The sequence below is a fragment of the Odocoileus virginianus genome, chromosome 26 (assembly GCF_023699985.2).
Source record: "Odocoileus virginianus isolate 20LAN1187 ecotype Illinois chromosome 26, Ovbor_1.2, whole genome shotgun sequence".
NCBI lineage: Eukaryota > Metazoa > Chordata > Mammalia > Artiodactyla > Cervidae > Odocoileus > Odocoileus virginianus.
In genome coordinates this window covers 28,741,182-28,759,184 of record NC_069699.1, presented here as the reverse complement: position 1 = coordinate 28,759,184, position 18,003 = coordinate 28,741,182, and the positions used below count along the sequence as shown (strand labels likewise).

The following is an 18,003-nucleotide window of genomic DNA, read 5'->3' as shown; positions in this document are numbered from 1 at the left end:
CCTTTGACTGTGTGGATCACAACAAACTGTGGAAAATTCTGAAGGAGATGGGAATACTAAACCACCTGACCTGCCTCTTGAGAAATCTGTATATACAGGTCAGGAAGCAAAAGTTAGAACTGGACATGGGACAACAGACTGGTTCAAAATAGGAAAAGGAGTATATTAAGGCTGTATATTGTCACCGTGCTTATTTAGCTTATATGTAGAGTACATCATGAAAAACATTGGGCTGGATGAAGCACAAGCTAGAATCCAGATTGCTGGGAGAAATATCAATAACTTCACATATGCAGATGACACCACCCTTATGGTAGAAATTGAAGAAGAACTAAAGAGCCTCTTGATGAAAGTGAAAGAGGAGAGTGAAAAAAATTGGCTTAAAACTCAGCATTCAAAAAACTAAGATCATGGCATCTGGTCCCATCACTTCATGGCAAATAGATGGGAAACAGTGGCAACAGTTGCAGACTTTATTTTTTGGGCTCCAGAATCACTGCAGATGGTGACTGCAACCATGAAATTAAAATATTCTTACTCCTTGGTAGGACAGTTATGACAAACCTAGACAGCATATGGAAAGCAGAGACATTACTTTGTCAACAGAGGTCCGTCTAGTCAAGGCTGTGGTTTTTCCAGTGGGCACGTATGGATGTGAGAGTTGGACTATAAGGAAAACTGAGTGCCGAAGAATTGATGCTTTTGAACTGTGGTGTTGGAGAAGACTCTTGAGAGTCCCTGGGACTGCAAGGAGATCCAACCAGTCCATTCTAAAGGGAATCAGTCCTGATTATTCATTGGAAGGACTGATGTTGAAGCTGAAAGTCCAATACTTTGGCTATCTGATGCAAAGAATGGACTCATTTGAAAAGACCCTGATGCAGGGAAAGATTGAAGGCAGGAGGAGAAGGAGATGACAGAGGATGAGATGGTTGGATGGTATCACTGACTCAATGGACATGAGTTTGGGTAAACTCTGGGAGTTGGTGACGGACAGGGGGGCCCTGGTGTGCTGCAGTCCATGGGGTCGCAAAGAGTCAGATACAACTGAGCAACTGAACTGAACTGAATGCCTGAGTAATATTACATTGAGTCTATATACAACATCTTCTTTATCCATTCATCTGTTGATGGACATTTAGGTTACTTCCATGTCTTGACTATTGTAAACAGTGCTACTATGAACATTGGGGTGCATGTATCTTTTTAAATTAGAATTTTCATTTTTCCTCGATATATGCCCAGGAGTGATTTTGCTGGATCTTATGGCCACCCTGTTGTTAGGGGTGTTGTTGTTGTTGTTGTTGGGGAAACCTCCATGCTGTTCTTTGTGGTGTGTATACCAATTTACATTTCCACCAACAGTGTAGGAGAGTTCCTTTTCTCCATACCCTCTTCTAGCATTTGCATTTGTCTGCATATGGTTTTGATTCTTCTGTCTTAGGTCTGGATTTGTATGCTTGTTGTCTGTCTTTTTTGTTAAGGAGAACTTTGTCCAGTTTGCAGTGAAAACATTGTTGAATGAGATCTTGCGTTCTGGGCCGTTGTTTTCATTCATGGTAATATTATAATTGTGGGACTGAAAAGAATCTTGTCACCTCTCATACATGACCCTGGGGAAGACTTTGGGTGAGTCATTTCAGAATGCTAGCTGTTTCAGAATGTTCTCCATTTCATCGTGTTCTAAGGGATGATGGTTACATTAGTGACCATCTCTGTACATTGTCCTTTAAAAATAGTGTGAAGAGAATAGCGGTTTGGGGGGTACTGTGCTGCGTGTGCTTCGTCACAACTCTTCGAGACTCCCTAGACTGTAGCCTGCCAGGCTCCTCTGTCCATGGGAATTCTCCAGGCAAGAATACTAGAGTGGGTTGCCATGCCCTCCTCCAGGGGATCTTCCCGACCTAGGCATATAACCCAGGTCTCCCTCATTGCAGATGGATTCTTTACTGTCTGAGCTACCAGGGAAGCCCAAGAATACTGGAGTGGGTAGCCTTTCCCTTCTTCAGGGAATCTTCCCCACCCAGGAATGGAACCAGGGTTTCCTGCATTGCAGGCAGATTCCTTACCAGCTGAGCGATCAAGGAAGCCCTTGGGGGTGGTAGTGGATAGCATCTGATTGAATTAATCCATTTTAATATTTCTTTTACTTACTGAACAAAAGAACACATTCTCTGTCTAAACACAAAATGAGAAATCTAAAAGCTTTGTTGACTTGTTCAAAAAGTAAAATCCATTATAAAGTAAAGAATTATGGGACTATTCATTCAATTCTATTTTTATTCTGATCTACAAATAGTAGAGGTAATAGAAGGGCAGTGGATATCAATCAGATGGGGATTTTTGTTTCCTTTGGTGAATTCTTTTGTCAGCCAATTTGATGGTATCTGCAGGCACCATCTTACACTGATGTGCTCCAGGGTGTCTTTAGAATGAAACCGATGGGAAATAGCCTGTCAGTGTCACCTGGGAAGTGGTGAAACTAAACTGTGACAGCTAGAAAGTGATTCATTCCCATTCTTTTGCTATCAGTTCAGGATCTGAATGAAGGAAGGAAAAAGGGAAAAAGACAGTAGTAATAACAGAAAAGTTAAGTTTCAAAGCCATTGGATTTTTGCCCTTGACCCGGATAGCTCACATACTTACTTATGTGAAATATAAGTTATGTCAATAAAATATGGTGTTTTGATAGAGTGAGAAGTAATCCAGCTTTATTTTGTGGTCTGCACTTCAACTTCTCAACAATACCCAAGTTTTGGCATCTGAATTCTATAATACAATTAGTTTGAAGGACAAAAACCTACAAAAATTCGGAAATCATACCAATGTTTAATGCCACATGTGTTTTCATTTGCATCCCTGTTTGGCTGTTTAAAAATGAATGAGAGGGAAATCACTAACTAAAAATCTATGGTTTAGGACAGTTGAAGACAGAACATTACATTTATATGGCTTTTAATTTAGAGAAAGGAAAGACTTCCCTGGTGGTCTAGTGGTTAAGACTCTGCGCTTCTAATAGGGGGCGAGGATTTGATCCCTGGGCAGGGAATGAAGATCCCACATGTACAGTGTGGCCATATAAAGCAGTCAAAAGACCATAGTATAGAGCCTCATAATAATGTTATGGAAGTTGAAACTCCAATACTTTGGCCAGTACTTTGGTGCGAACAGCCAACTCATTGGAAAAGACCCTGATGCTGGGAAAGATGGAAGGCAGAAGGAGAAGAGGGTGTCAGAGGATGAGATGGTTAGATATCATCACTGATTCAATGGACACGGACTTGGGAAAATTCAGAGATAGTGAGGGACAGGGAGGCCTGGTGTGCTGCAGTCATTGGGGTCTCAAAGAGTTGAACATGACTTAGCGACTGAACAACAACAAAAGCAATGCTATAAGAAATTAGGGTAATTAGTGTTTTTAAATTGAGGCAAGCAAAACACACAGTGGCTTTGTTATATACCACCAACACAGTGGGCAGTAGCATGGCTAGGATGGGGTGGATACAACGCTATAGGTAGATCAGAGCTTCTCAAAGTGTCATCCGAGAACCCTGGGAGTGTCCAAGACTTCTGCCATTCCACCAGGTCAAACCTACTTTTATAATAATAACAAAATGTTATTTTCCTTTTTTTTAATGCTCATCTCTCAAAGAGAGTACTATGCCATTTTATATTAGGGACTTGAGCATCCTTGGATTTTGCTATCTGCAGAGGTCTTAAAACCCATCCCTGTGGATTCCAAGGATAACTCTATACAGAAGAGTTTAACAGAGGCTACATAATGTATTACAGTATCATTGTTCTCATGTCCAGCGGACTATATGCTAGTGAGCTATCTTGTGTTTTAAAAATTTCTGTTTTAATTCCTAAGATGATACATACAGATAGATATAACCCACATAAACACAAGAAATTCAAGAGTTTAAAAGCGTTCTAAGGCAAAAAAGAAAATTTGAAAACTGTTGTTTGAGATGGATTGCTAAGCCTAGTAGAAGTGTGGTTTCATTTAATGCCAAGAACACTTCTAGCAGGCAGGTTCTGTTATCACCCTTCTTGAGCATATGAAGTAACAAAGGCCTGGAAAGGTTAATGTGCAGAAGGTCACATAAGTAGTAAGGTGCGAAGTCTGAATGTGATCCCAAGTTTCTAATACTTAATTCTTCTGCTGACTGTGCCACCACGCACGATGTGCCTCTCAGAGAAACACCAGGTATGGAATGGCCTATATTTGATACTAATTTTTCAGAAGAAGAACTAACTTTTAAGAACCTTGGTGTTCCTGGATTCTTGGGCTCCAGAATATAGAAAGAAAGAGTCTCCTTGTGGACAGCATAGAGCAGAGACCACATTTCTGTTGAGTCCAACCAACAAGTGTGTTTGGTTTGTCTTATACAGTATGAAAAATCAAACAATTAGGTGTCATTTTCATAATCTTGGAGTTTTCATTGAAAAAACAAGTTCAGGTTGCAGGCTAAACTGAAAAATGGAAAAAAATGTAACTCAACTGGAATGGTATTCCCACAGGGCCACAGTCAGTTACAGATTATGTCAGCTGTTTTTTTGTTTTTTGTTTTTTTTTTTTTTACATGAAGCCCGTGTGCTCTAGTTTGCTATAGACCTCACCAGTCCTGTGAGGTCTGTGTATAACCCCACAGATCATGACCTCTTTATGTTACCTGTTTAGGTGTTGGATTGGTGATGTCTGGGGATGTTCTGTCCTCTCCATAATGTTTGTAGCTGGTCTGTTCTTAACTTAAAAAGAAACTGACAGTAAAAGGGAAACAATACTGAGCACCCACTCTGAGCACCCCAACCTGGTTATAGTAAAGACCTTCCTGACAGTGCTGAAAGACAACAAGTTGCTTTTTTCCTTACTAAAGCCTGAAATTCTGATTCATTTAAAGAATAAGGATCTGCCAGTGAATTAACATTTATTTTTAAATGTGCAGCCGTTTCTTTTTTAAGTGTAATAGTGAAATAAGCACATTACACCCATTGCCCTCATTTTATGTTTATTTTAGTAATGTCTATTGTCCTCATCATTATCATGTCTGGACCCTTTATGAAACTTAAAACGTTTCTGTGCACGTTAGATCAGTCATTTGAAACAACTTGAGATTGTCAACTAAAGGACTTTATTAGCCTGGGCATTTGGACAAAATTATTGAATTTCAAATTCTTGTACTTAAAAGTATCTCACCATTTCAGCAAGTGCCTATCAGCTATTATCACAATTTTAAATATATATCTGTTTGTGTTTTTCGTCCTTTGCTTCACCCCAGATTCTCAGTGTCATAAAGCTGACAATTATATCTACTTGCTCATAATGTTCATTCTTTGCCTGGAACAGGATTAGCACATAATAACATTAAATAATGGAATGAATAAATGAGCAAATATACAAATACACCAGTTGTGTATATGATAAATGTTATTCTTCTCTAGCACCAATAATTACATTACAAGATTTTCAGTGAAAATTGTCATGCTTCCTAATTTGAGGACTAAATTGGGAAGATGTGTATTTCTTATTTTCCATGTAAATATATATCCGAAAGTGCCTCTGTGGATATGTGTATTTTTCCTTTTCTATTTAGAATAGCTCCCCCTTTTCCTGATGCAAGATCAGGAGGAAATTTATTTATCTATCCAGCTAAGAATAAGATGCACCTTGAGACCTGGATGCAAGGTGAGACTGCTGAACTCGAAACTTCATCAGGGACTCCCACATAATAAATGCCAGTCTTTCCGTGTTTGGAAGGGGCCGAATTACTCAACCATCAGAAAAGTCTCTGTGTAGCTTTTAGGCCGTGTTCTCCAAAGAGGGCATCTAGCTCTTAACCTATTGCTGAAAGAGAAATAGCATTGTCTATTAATACTACTGGAACTAAAGATGAATAGTGAATTGGCCTTGATCTGACAGCGAGTTTGACTTTGATAGCTCATCCCTTAAAAAAGGTTCTTTTATATTTATGAAAAAAAAGCATGACGTCAAGCTGGGTGGGATGGGGGGGTTGATATCAATATTTAAGAGCAAACTCGTAGGGCTTCCAAAAAAAAAAAGCCCTTTGTGTGAACTTTTTTTTTTTACATGCATAACTAATTAGCTTAGGTTATTATAAGCAGGGCTGCTGTGATGAAGTTTCCGGTGGTGTCTTGGGGCACCTCGTTTGTAGTGCTTTCTCTATGCCAGCCTACGAATCGGAATTATAGAGAGTAGAGGGAACGAATAGTCTACTGTTTCTCGTTGGATTGGGGCCACCTAAAACGTGGTTATGCTGGAAATGCTAGAATATAATCACTATCAGGTGAGCTTTATTCTTATATTCAGCCTCTGAAATGTACTTAATAAATCGAGTGTTTCACCTTTTCGTGTTACTGTTGTAGACACACAGTTTTCAGTTGGTACGTGTCTTCCCATGTAATGTTGTTTATCGTTTGATGCCATAAGCAATGATCCAATGTAGTTGTGAACAGGGTAAATATTAGTAGGATTTTTTCCCCCTTGTGTGTGGCTGTATTCTCCCCATGACTCCTATTCATAGCTCGTAAGATTAAATTGTGTTTCTCAAGAAAAAAGTGACTATATTGAGTATCATTGATTTTGTTTAAAAGCTTCATATTCTCTATTAATGTCTTATAAGAAACAGGTGAAAATATTTGGGTGGCTTAATATACATGCCTTTAAAAACACATCCAAAGGAAAAAAAAAAAAGAAAAACAAACACATCTATAGAAGTGTTTTCTGTATTTGAAAGAAACTACTTCATGTGGAACTGCTTTTTATGTTGAGTTTAAGGTCTTAATTAAAATGTTGAATACTCATGTCCAAATGAAAGTGGGAAGAATTAATCTGCAACTGGTTGATTTAATCATCAGAATGTTTCTGTTTATGTTCTACAACCGTTTTATAGTTGTTTCTAAAGGAGGTTTTTTTTTTTTTTTTTTTAAACAAAACAGAAAGCTGTTATATTTGCCAAAGAAAACTGAAATAAGTTTATACACCTTCTTCTGGATTATTGTTTTGATCTTAATAAACTCTTTCAGGTGTGTTTGAGAAAATTATTATCCTACAGATAGTTGCAGATTTTTAGCTATTACGCATGAGAAGAAGGGCACAAGATTTTAAAGAGATGGACCGTTAATTAGCAGGGAAATGAAACCAGGCAGGGTATTAACCCAAATCCGAAGAGTTAGCCTTTAAACTTCAATAATAGCAAAATCCATCAGCACAGTGCCTGGTACCTAATAGGGGCTTAATAATCTATTCTGTTGGCGGACTGGCCTGTCTCATGTTTGTGCCTGAAAAGAAGAGCTGTCCAAAACTCACCAATAACAACACTTTCTTCTCTTCCTTCCGTGGCTATGTTCAGGTGCAGACCCACCTCGAAAACCCCACCAAGTACCACATACAGCAAGCCCAAAGGCAGCAGGTAAAGCAGTACCTTTCTACCACTTTAGCAAATAAACATGCCAACCAAGTCCTGAGCTTGCCATGTCCAAACCAGCCTGGCGACCATGTCATGCCACCAGTGCCGGGGAGCAGCGCACCCAACAGCCCCATGGCTATGCTTACACTTAACTCCAACTGTGAAAAAGAGGTAATTCATGTCTCCTCCCCTCTCCTTTTTCTTACACTGAATGACTGTCTGTTGGATCTCCCTCCTGCACTTGACTGTGGACTCTAGTCTGTCCGCGTGGCCACCTTCACCGGCCTTTGTCCCAGACTCCCCATGCTAGCTGTCATCCCCCAGCCTCTCCTCCCCGTCACTGTAACTGGCTTATTGGGTTATGGCTCCGGGCAGGGGACTTGGCCCCCTCGGAGCAGAACCCGGAGGCGAGGACCCTTTGCCTCCTATCAGCTGAGTGTTCTCTTCCATGCCTTTCCATTTACAAAGCATTGAAAATGCAGGGAGAGAAGGGAAGGTGGAAAAGGGACAGTAAAAATAGAAAAGGTGTCGGACAGGCAGTTTAGAAGTTCCGCTTGCTGTGAATGTCTAGAATATTATTTTTATTTCTCCCTGAGCTGGAAAGGAAAAACAAAAAAAAAACACAGAGTGTGCATGGCTGGATTGGAAGAATATAGTACATGAGAATCTACCAGAGAAGCAAAGATTTCCTTGCTGGGTGAATTCGGTTTCCTTAATAAATTGCTGCTGCTGGTGAAAGCTGCTTTTTATAAAGGCTGGGTTGGAGACAAGACTCAAACATACCTCAAAGCTAATTGTGGCACCAAAATTTGAAGTGTACCTAAAAGGCAAGTTGTGACTTAATGCCTGTTATTTCCAAATTATGAGATGATGAGCATCATTTTAATGGAGTTTGACTGTCCTCTGAAATGTTCATGTGACTTCAGAGGTAACCCTTCTAAAGTTTGGTTGATTTTAATTTCTAGAGGGACTGTCTTCTCCCTTTTGCCCAAACCAACCATCTTATTTTTCTCTGTCCATGCTTGTCATCTGTCAGACTGATTTGATGGAAGTTCTTCCTTCCTTATTTCATTTCTTGGTCACATTCCACTTTACTGGAGAGCTTAGTTCATCTTGTTGCTACGCCATCAACCTCGTGTGAATATGTCACTGAACAGTCATTTGCAAATCCAAGTCATGGGCTGATTTTGCTTATGTTTTTGCAGGGATTTTATAAGTTCGAAGAGCAAAACAGGGCGGAGAGCGAATGCCCAAGTATGAACACACATTCACGAGCATCGTGCATGCAGGTACTGAATGACTCGGCAGCCCAAGGATATAACACTTTGTGATGAGGATCTATATTTGTGGCTAATCACACCTTCCTAATGACTTTGGATTTTTGCACCCCCCATTGATCTTTTTTTTTTTTCAATTGAGAAAGCTATGAACAGTGCTGTTTTCTTCATTATGTCTCATGATTTAAAAACTACTAGGGAAATGATACTAAAATGTATTTTCCCCTGAGTTGCCGTAAGGTGTTAAACAGTGCTTAAAATACATAAATTTTAATAAATAAAATGTAAACTGCTGTACTTCATTTAGATACCATCATCAAAGTATGTTATACAAATTTATGGGTTAGCAACTTGGCCAGAATATCTGTAAAACCAAGATGTGTGTATGTGTGAGATCTACATAGTTTTACAAAATGAAATCTCATGGAAAATATATTTGGAAACTTTATTTATTCATTTAATGATAATTCATGAATATTTTCCCAAGCAATGAAAAGTTCTTCTGTGACATCCTGTTTAATGGATATATAAATTATGTTGCATCCGTATATTAATTATATTTGTATATTTTAAATGTGTGCATGGATATATAAGAGGAAGAATTTTTTTTTTTGCTTTTTATCAACATGTATGACTCTTTTCATAAGAGAACAAATTATTTAAAAAATTCTCCCACACCAAAGCCACTAATTTCCTTTCCCTGAAAAAAAAAAAAAAGATTAAACATTTATAAAGAAAGGTTGCTCATAAGTCTTCCGGCCCATTTTCCAGTTTACCAATTCACTTGCAAAGTCATTTCTTAAACAGGACATACAGTTGGTGTACCTGGAAAGGAAACAGTACTGGCAGTTACTCAAAACTGACCTCCGTTTATTCTTTTCTGGAGTTGCTCAGTGACACTCATTTTTTGAATGTATGCTGTATTCTTGGCACTGTGAGCACTTCATATGGTTTCTCCTGAAATCTCACAAGAATCCAATAAGGGCATGAGTATTATTAACCCCATTTTACAGATTGGCACACTGTGACTCTTAGAGATTAGGGGCAGTGATCCAAACCAGAAAGCGGGAGAGCCAGGGTTCTGAGAAGCCCCATGATGTTGAAGCCTGTCTTCTTTAACTATGGCAAAAAGGCACACAGGAGCATCCCTCTGAGTTCTGGGATTTCACTGTGTACTTGTGAAGCACTATTAAGACCCAAGCAGATGTTTGCATGCGCGCACACGTGTGCACACACACATACACACACATACACACACACCAAGTAGATCAAATACATAAGATGTTTATGAAGAAATGTTTTCACAGGCTAGTCTTTGCAACTGTTGCAATACACGTGTAATCACTGTTGTTTATTATCGTGACTGATGTTTTGGTACTTCAGAAATAAAATTGATCTAGAGGGAACGTCAGCTCCGCGACTGTAATGATAACCTTGTCCTGTTGCTCTCCTCCGGGAGTGCCAAGCTCACTGGCAGGCATACAAGGAGAGACTTAGCTTACAAGTCATTGTAAGATTAGTGCAGGGCTAACCAGCGGCCTGGGAGCCACAGTGTCCCACACACCCCTATGGGAACAAAAGGTTGAATAGCCATCTGTGGGTTTTTTTTACTCCAAGGAAGGTGTGGGAAATGTATTGGATATAAATTTAGATGAGAAAAGGAAAAGGCAGCTATCATTCAAGATGAAGTTTCCTGGTTCCTCTTTCCTGTTTAGGGCAGGCAGTTTTATACAACCGTTGAAAGCATAGTTCAAACTGTGGCTCTAACCCTTCTTCGATGTGTGACTTTGGACAAGCTGCTTCTCATGTATCTCACCTGAAAAGTTGCTGTAATAACAGCACCTACTCTGGTAGGGTTATTGTCAGGGTAGATCAGTTAGTCCGTAAAAAGCCCCGAGCGCAGTGGCTGGCACCTAGTAATCACTCAGTATGTGCCGGTTGCATGTATCATCCTCCTCATCGCCCGTTAGCATTAATGGTCTTCAATAATGTACTCCTTTGGAGAGGAAGAAGACAGTTATCTCTTAGACGCTAACTAAAGAGTGTTACTTCTTTAGATTAGGAAAGACTGTGGATCTCTCTTTGAATTGCTTTGCACAGTTTTTGCTTAAATCTGTCTCTCTTCCATTGCCTTTTTCCCTCAGATGGATGATGTAATTGATGACATCATTAGCCTAGAGTCAAGTTATAATGAAGAAATCCTGGGCTTGATGGATCCCGCCTTGCAAATGGCAAATACGGTATTGGTGATCTTTTTATTTTTCTAAAAGAAAAGCTTGAGATATTATTCCCAGTACTTTTTCCCTGTTCCTGAATTTTCAGTTTCTCTTTGCAAGTGATTCATTGAGAAGTTAATTCATGAGGCAGAGAAATATCTCAAGATCACAGATAAATGACTCAGACATTAGAAATTCTGAATTTCTCGTGAGTTTATCAGTAACCCCATAATAAAGCTCTACATTCCCTGGAGTCCAAGTTCGCTTTCAATAACATGCTAGGTTTTCTAACTCCCCTTGACATCTGATGCCCAACTTAGTACACTGCTGCCAAGGGAGATACCGTGTGCTATTTTATTTACAGTGGTTTTCTGGTCGGCCTGAAAACACAATGCACTTTTTAAAGGAGATCCCTTACTACTGACAGGTGATTAAGTGACGTTCAGTTTGCCCCTTTTCAATGGCAAATTTATTCTAATTTTAGTTCATTAAGCAGGGGTCATATTTGCTCTTCTCTGTTAAGTATTCCTCTCTGCAGTTGGAGCCTTGCCTGTAGAGTTTATTTTCTTTCACTCCTTCCATTTGTGTCTTACTCGATTCTTGCAGGAATTCCTTGAGTCATGTTGGGATGCTATCATTGCCCTCCGTTTCAGGGTTAGGAAAGGTTAGCTTGTGTCGCCCTAGGTTTGACAGCTTAGATGTGCCAGAGCTGGGACACGGTACGTCTTTGAATGCCTAGTCCCATCCTTTTCTGTTTTCTATGCAAGCAATGCCATGAGACTGTCATATTCTTTAGTAATTAGTATGTTTTGGGGGGCATACTATTTTTATTAACATTTAAATTTTACCAAGAGTTCAAGAATATGCTAGCCTTCTGTTCAGATTTTTGAAATGAAAATAAAATGGACAAACAGTTTTAAGGATGCATTATATTTAACACTGCATAATATATTCACCAGCTGGACAATCTAGGGGGTGGTGTAACTATACACTTAGGAGACAAGACCTGGAATTGGAGGAAGAACCTACCATTCAGGACTAAACAGAGGACTCTGGTTGCTGACAGAATCTCCCCTTGACTTCAGACTTGACACAAACTGACCAAATCTATCAGTATATACAAACCAGTGAGTTCAGGACAGTTACAGGATAGATTGGCCAGAGCTGGTTTGGATTGTGGGAGCCAGTCTGAAGCAAGCAAGATTGGTTGGAGGATGGAAATGTTGCAGTTGAAGTCCAGGATCAGTAGATGAGAGCAGTCATCTTGTAAAAATCACTAATTTCTACACAAGTTCCTAAGATGCTTTTCCTAAACAGGGTAGTAATTGGTTTTTAAAAGATTAACTTCCATGGTGGTAAGAGGGTGAAAGGGAGTTGTTAATGGTTATAGAAATTCAGATTTGCAAGATGAAAAAGTTCCAGAGATGTGCTGCCCAACAATGTGGATATACTTAACACAATTGAACTGTACACTTAATTAAAAATGGTGAATTTTAGATCATATTTTTTTTTTAGCCACAGAATTTCTTTTAAAGACTAGATTCCAATGATCAATTTCCTTGGCAAGGGAACATGGTAGCTTTTACTTATTTTTACCAAAATCCCTAGAAAACCAATTTTTTATAGTTACATTTTCTTTTTGATCCAGTCATTTAAGTCACCTTCTTGAAGTCTTGAGGAGTAAGGACTCCCCTCAAAACCTCTGAGTTTTTTCTCGATTGCTTAGTTTTGTCAATTTACTACCCGTTTAAACTCACCCCCCCCCATTTTGAAAGAACTAAATATTATTTCTAACAAATGTTTCCATGCCAAACTCGTCCCACCTTCTTTGAGCCCTGGATCAGCTTCTGTGGATCCCTCTTGCTTTCAGCTTTATGCATCCCGTGCGGCAGGCTGTGCTTGTCAGTAGTCAGAATCCTAGGACGAACAGGAGCAGAAACCTTGGAGGAGCGTGCGCTCAGGAATTTATAATTTTTAAATATACCCATGGGGTCGCTAGGAGTCGGACATGGCTGAGCAACTTCACTTTCACTTTTCACTTTCATGCATCAGAGAAGGAAATGGCAACCCACTCCAGTGTTCTTGCCTGGAGAATCCCAGGGACAGGGGAGCCTGGTGGGCTGCCATCTATAGGGTCGCACAGAGTCGGACACGACTGAAGCGACTTAGCAGCAGCAGCAGTCCCCTTGCAGCACTAATTAGCAATGGCCAAGTCATTTCAGAAGAACTTTGCTGACAAGGGTGGTAATTTTCCAGTGGCATCAAATGGATACCTGTGCATACTCAGGAGAACTTATAGGATTGACATGATTCTTTTAAATTATTCTTTTTTAAAAAATTTTCCCCAGTGATGAGGACCTCAGATGTCATCTGATTTAACCTAGTACTCACTGCCTTAATTTCCTCTTGCATGTCCTTTGTATTCCCCTCCGAAATATCAGGCTTTCAGTTTCTTGAAAGCTTCCAAATCCACACTTATAAGGGAAGCAGTGTAACACAGTGGTTGGGAGTTGAAGATTTACCATCAGACCTGGATTCAAATCCTAAGTCTGCCATTTACAGCCTGACCTTGCACATTACTTAGTTTCTTGAAGTGCTCCACTTCTCTATTTGTAAAATGGAACTGACCACTGTTTCTCCTTGACATGAATTGTTGTTGTTTAATCATTGAGTCCTTTCCAACTCTTTTGTGACCCAACGGACTGTAGCTCACCAGGCTCCTCCGTCCATGGGATTTCCCAAGCAAGAGTACTGGATTGGGTTGCCGTTTCCTTCTCCAGGGGATCTTCCCAATCCGGGGATCGAACCCCTGTCTCCTGCATTGGCAGGCAGACTCTTTACCACTAGCCCCCCAGGAAACCCTAAATAAAGTATGTACAGCATTTAGCATTGGAAACATAACTTGTACTGAACAATGTCTAAATTATTCTATATAATTTATTATAGTTTAAATAAGTTTGATAGTATTTTATCTGGGTGATATTCACTCAGCACCTGTAATATGTCAACTCTATCTATGTTAGAATAATATCATGCTCAATAATGGAAATATTTCTCATAGTGAGTCTCTCTGTGGATGTGGATCCCAGTTTGCACCGTGGAGAATCTGTCCCTGTGACAACCCTCTGAAGACATAACCTTTAGATTGCATACCGATGTCTCCTTGGTCAGTCTACCCTGGAATAGATATCCTAGTCCGATTGCTCCTGAACTCACTTTAAGATTGATGTAGCCTTTGTTAGATGCCTCCTATGTGACCAGCACCGGGTGCGGTGCTGTGGATGCAGATGACTCAAGTCTCCTTCCTGGTCTCACTGGGCTTACAAGCTTAGAAAAGGAGACCACTTCAGCCTGTGAAAGGGGAAGGAGAATTCAGAAGCAGAGAGACTGTCTCAGGGGAGTTAGATAAGATAAGAAGGAATCCCCAGGGCAGACTTTAATGAATTCCCAGTCAAGAGAAGAATAACCTGCAGCACCCTCAGGCGTTACTGACTTTGTCCTGGTCCCCATTTCTCTTCTGTGGTCTCCATATCAGAGCTTTCCCACGCTGAACTATTGCGGCATTTTACAACTGGCAGAAAGACACTCTAACACAGAAGTTAGGAACACAGACTCTCAGCTAGACATCTGAATGCAATACATACTCGAGTGAGTTGTTTATCTTTGCCTCACTTTCCTTCGCTGGAAAATGGGAATCATAATAGCATCTAAACAACAGAACCTATGCCGTCACTAAATGTTAGTTACTAGCTTTTATTCTTGATAAAGTTGGGTATTAGTTGTTAGAATTAAATAGTAGAACTACTGCAACTTACTAACATTTTAATTTTTTCCCCACAGTGGAGTTTAAACTTAATATTCTTTATGTTGGGCATTTTTTCCTTTTAGTTGATTCTTTGAAATGGTCTATTTCAAGTTAACTGCTTTAAAAAATAAAGTGGAAGGAACACTTAGAGAGGAAACTATCCTAGAGAGGGAACTATCCTAAGGGAATTGGAGTCTAGAAATAACTATTCTGAGAGCACAAGGGCCCTCTTGTACCATCACAAACAAAGAATAAAAGTCCCAGTTTACTTGTGCTTACAGTACTTAATTGATATTCAGAGAAGGGGACCATCCAGGGAGAAAAAAATAATAACATTTTGCAATTATCATTTACTTGGAAAAATATTCATTTTGGTGGAGCAGGACATTGAAGAACTTGATTCAGACAAAGTTTAGGGAACATATGCACATGTGTCTACCTTCTCTTTATTTGTCCTAGTTGGACTGTGTCTTTTATCTGTCCATTGTATAGCTCGGGCACTGGAAGTGAAATCTTGTCCATCAGGTTAATGTGCTGGATAAAAACCCCGTAAAGACACAATATATTCATGCTAACAGAAGGTGTGCTTCTTCTTCCTTAGCTTTAAAAGTGTTATTTTGACCTAGTAATGAAGTTAACTGTGGTGATGGGGGAATTTTTCAAAATGATAAAGGGAACCACTGTGTCTTTTCATAAATTTGCATGGCTAGGAGACTTGATTTTTAGTTAGAAATCCTTATTATTTTAATCAGCCTCCCTTTGAGTAGCTTTCATAAGTAACGGCTGTTAATATAAAGAGCCCTAAGCCATCATTTAGAACAGTCTTTCAACCTTGGTACTGTTGACATTTGGGATGGATAATCCTTTGTTATGGAGACTGTCTTGTCTGTTATAGGATGTTTAGCAGGATCCCTGGCTTCTCCCCGCTGGAGGCCATTCACACCTTGCCATCCCACAGTGACAACTCAGAATGTCTCGAAACAGTGACAAATGTCCCCTGGGAAAAAGGGGCAAAATCACCCCCAATGGAAAAATATTTGGAATATGGAGTGGTCACTTCAGCTGCACACATCCCCTCATTTCTGTGCTTAGATCTGCATTGCAATCCACGGGATGCTTGGCAATTCATATGGCAGATAGTTCTGTTAATCAAAGTGAAAATTAGTTTGACTGCCCAAAAACTGTGACTTCCCTGGTAGCTCAGAAAGTAAAGAGGCTGCCAGCAATGCAGGAGACCCGGGTTTGATCCCTGGGTCAGAAAGTTCCCCTGGAGAAAGGAATGGCAATCCACTCCAGTATTCTTGCCTGGAGAATCCCTGTGGACAGGGTTGGATACAACTGAGTGACTGAACAACGAAACAGTTTATCAGTCACTTTAAAAGCAGGTACTCTGTTTCACTGTGCCTGCGTCTTCAGTCATGTTCAACTCTTTGTGACCCCCGTGGACTGTAGCCCGCCAGGCTCCCCTGTCCATGGAATTCTTCAGGCAAGAATACTGGATTGGGTTGCCTTTCCCTTCTCCAGGGGATCTTCCCGACCCAGAGATAGAACTCGCATCTCCTGCATTAACAGGCAGATTCTTGATCACTGCACCACCTGTTTGACCCACATTATCTTGTTTACTTTTTACAAACCCCTGTGAGATGGATGATATGACTGCTACTTTTCAGAGAGGGACATCTCACCTCACAGCGTTTAATATCATTTGGCGGGTCAGAGACAGGCGGCTTCTAACCTGAGTCACTGGCTCCTTAGCCCAGGATGTAAATGGCTGCGCTGTTCATTTGTAAATTTGAGTACCCACAGTTAGTGAGCAACTGGGTTTTTATTTGCTCAGGTTCATTTGGAGATTAATTGAAAATTGCAGTTTTTAATTGATTATTATCAGCAGGTTGAGCCTGCCCTCCTCCCAATAATACAATTAACATGCGATGTGAACCTCCTATCAAAAACCTGCACTCAGAGTAACCTTGATGTTCCTTTTTGTAAAGTCAGCATGATAAGTTACACAGAGTGCCTTTTAACCTCTGTGCCTGGCTCAGAGTAGGCACCCACAAAATTAAGTTTTCCTCAGCAAAATATCCCAGCAGGCTCTATGATGCCCACTCCTAACCAGCAAGATTGGAAAAGCTGCCTAAGCGAGAAATCTTTTCAAGAACTCTCCAGAGGGTTATAAGCTGCCTTTTCAACTGGAAGTAATGATGTTTGACCTCAGTGGAGTTGCCCGATAAGGCGTCTTGTTCCAGAGATTTTAATTCATCTCTCTTTTTGGTCAGCCCTGCTGTCCGTCCACACAGTCTTCTCTGTAGTTTTTAACCCCTGCTCAATCCGTTTCTTTCTGAGTTCTCGCCACTTTCACCTGACTTGTTCATCCATCTCTCTCTCCCTCAGTCTTGTGTTTGTGTCTCTGTCTTCCTGTTTCCACCTGTCCCCTTGTGTCTTTCTTTGTCTCATCCCAATTTTCAATTCTTTCACCCTCTCTTTCTCTTTTTGTGAGTCTACATTTATTAAGTATATGTACACATAATGTCTTCCTTTAGATTGTGGTTAGAAAATATATTCTTATCCTGGAGAAGTTTATAATAGAACATATCTGTTCAGTATTGATCCAGTGCTAACTTAGAGGTTTTTTTAAAGTTAGTTGTATTTATCACTTGCCCATTATTTGTTCCTAACAAATTATCATAACAACACAGTTGCATGCTTTGCACACAGTCTGCACATGTGATCTTTATTTCTCAAGCCATGGAAATAATTGTTTTTAGTTTGTGGCATTGAATCTCAAGTCACATTATTGGTTTATTAATACCCGATAGTTCTTCCCAAATCTGAAATTCCAGAAGGAGAGGAAGATAACTTGAACAAACTCCAGGAGACAGTGGAAGACAGGGAAGCCTGAAGTGCTGCAGTCCATGGGGTCTCAAAGAGTCAGACATGACTGAGCAACAACCAGGAGGAGGTTAAAGCTTTGGAATCTCGAAGTCTTACCAGATGTCATACCAGCTTTAAACTTTTGACTCTCTGACTCTGCAGTGCTATATTGAGACATTTGAGCCTCTTTCACTTTGCTGTATTAAGTTGGACAAGAATAAAACTAAACACTCACAGGGCAAGGCTGACCTGAGAAGATGACCTGTTTCATATAAAACCACTAAGTGAAAAGACAGCTAGTAATCACGGTCACTTTTTTATCAGTTCCTTAACTCGAGGACCTTGAAATACGGTTCAAGGGCATTTTACATTATCACATTTTCATATGTTCATATAGTGAGATA

General features: G+C 40.0%; 1 protein-coding gene across 7 annotated transcripts in view; it reads left to right on the top strand.

Annotated features, from left to right (window-relative positions):
• The window catches only part of MITF (melanocyte inducing transcription factor), a 221,184-nt gene that overhangs the window by 180,207 nt on the left and 22,974 nt on the right, over positions 1-18,003 (top strand). For 3 of the 7 annotated variants that reach the window (XM_020910207.2, XM_020910199.2, XM_020910212.2), the window contains exons 3-5: positions 7,374-7,601; positions 8,636-8,719; positions 10,852-10,947. In XM_020910207.2, the coding sequence (XP_020765866.1) occupies positions 7,374-7,601; positions 8,636-8,719; positions 10,852-10,947 (408 nt within the window). Of the gene's footprint in view, positions 1-4,138; positions 4,211-7,373; positions 7,602-8,635; positions 8,720-10,851; positions 10,948-18,003 lie in introns of those variants that run through there. The other 4 variants (XM_070455687.1, XM_020910252.2, XM_020910246.2 and 1 more) reach the window with 4 other exon arrangements.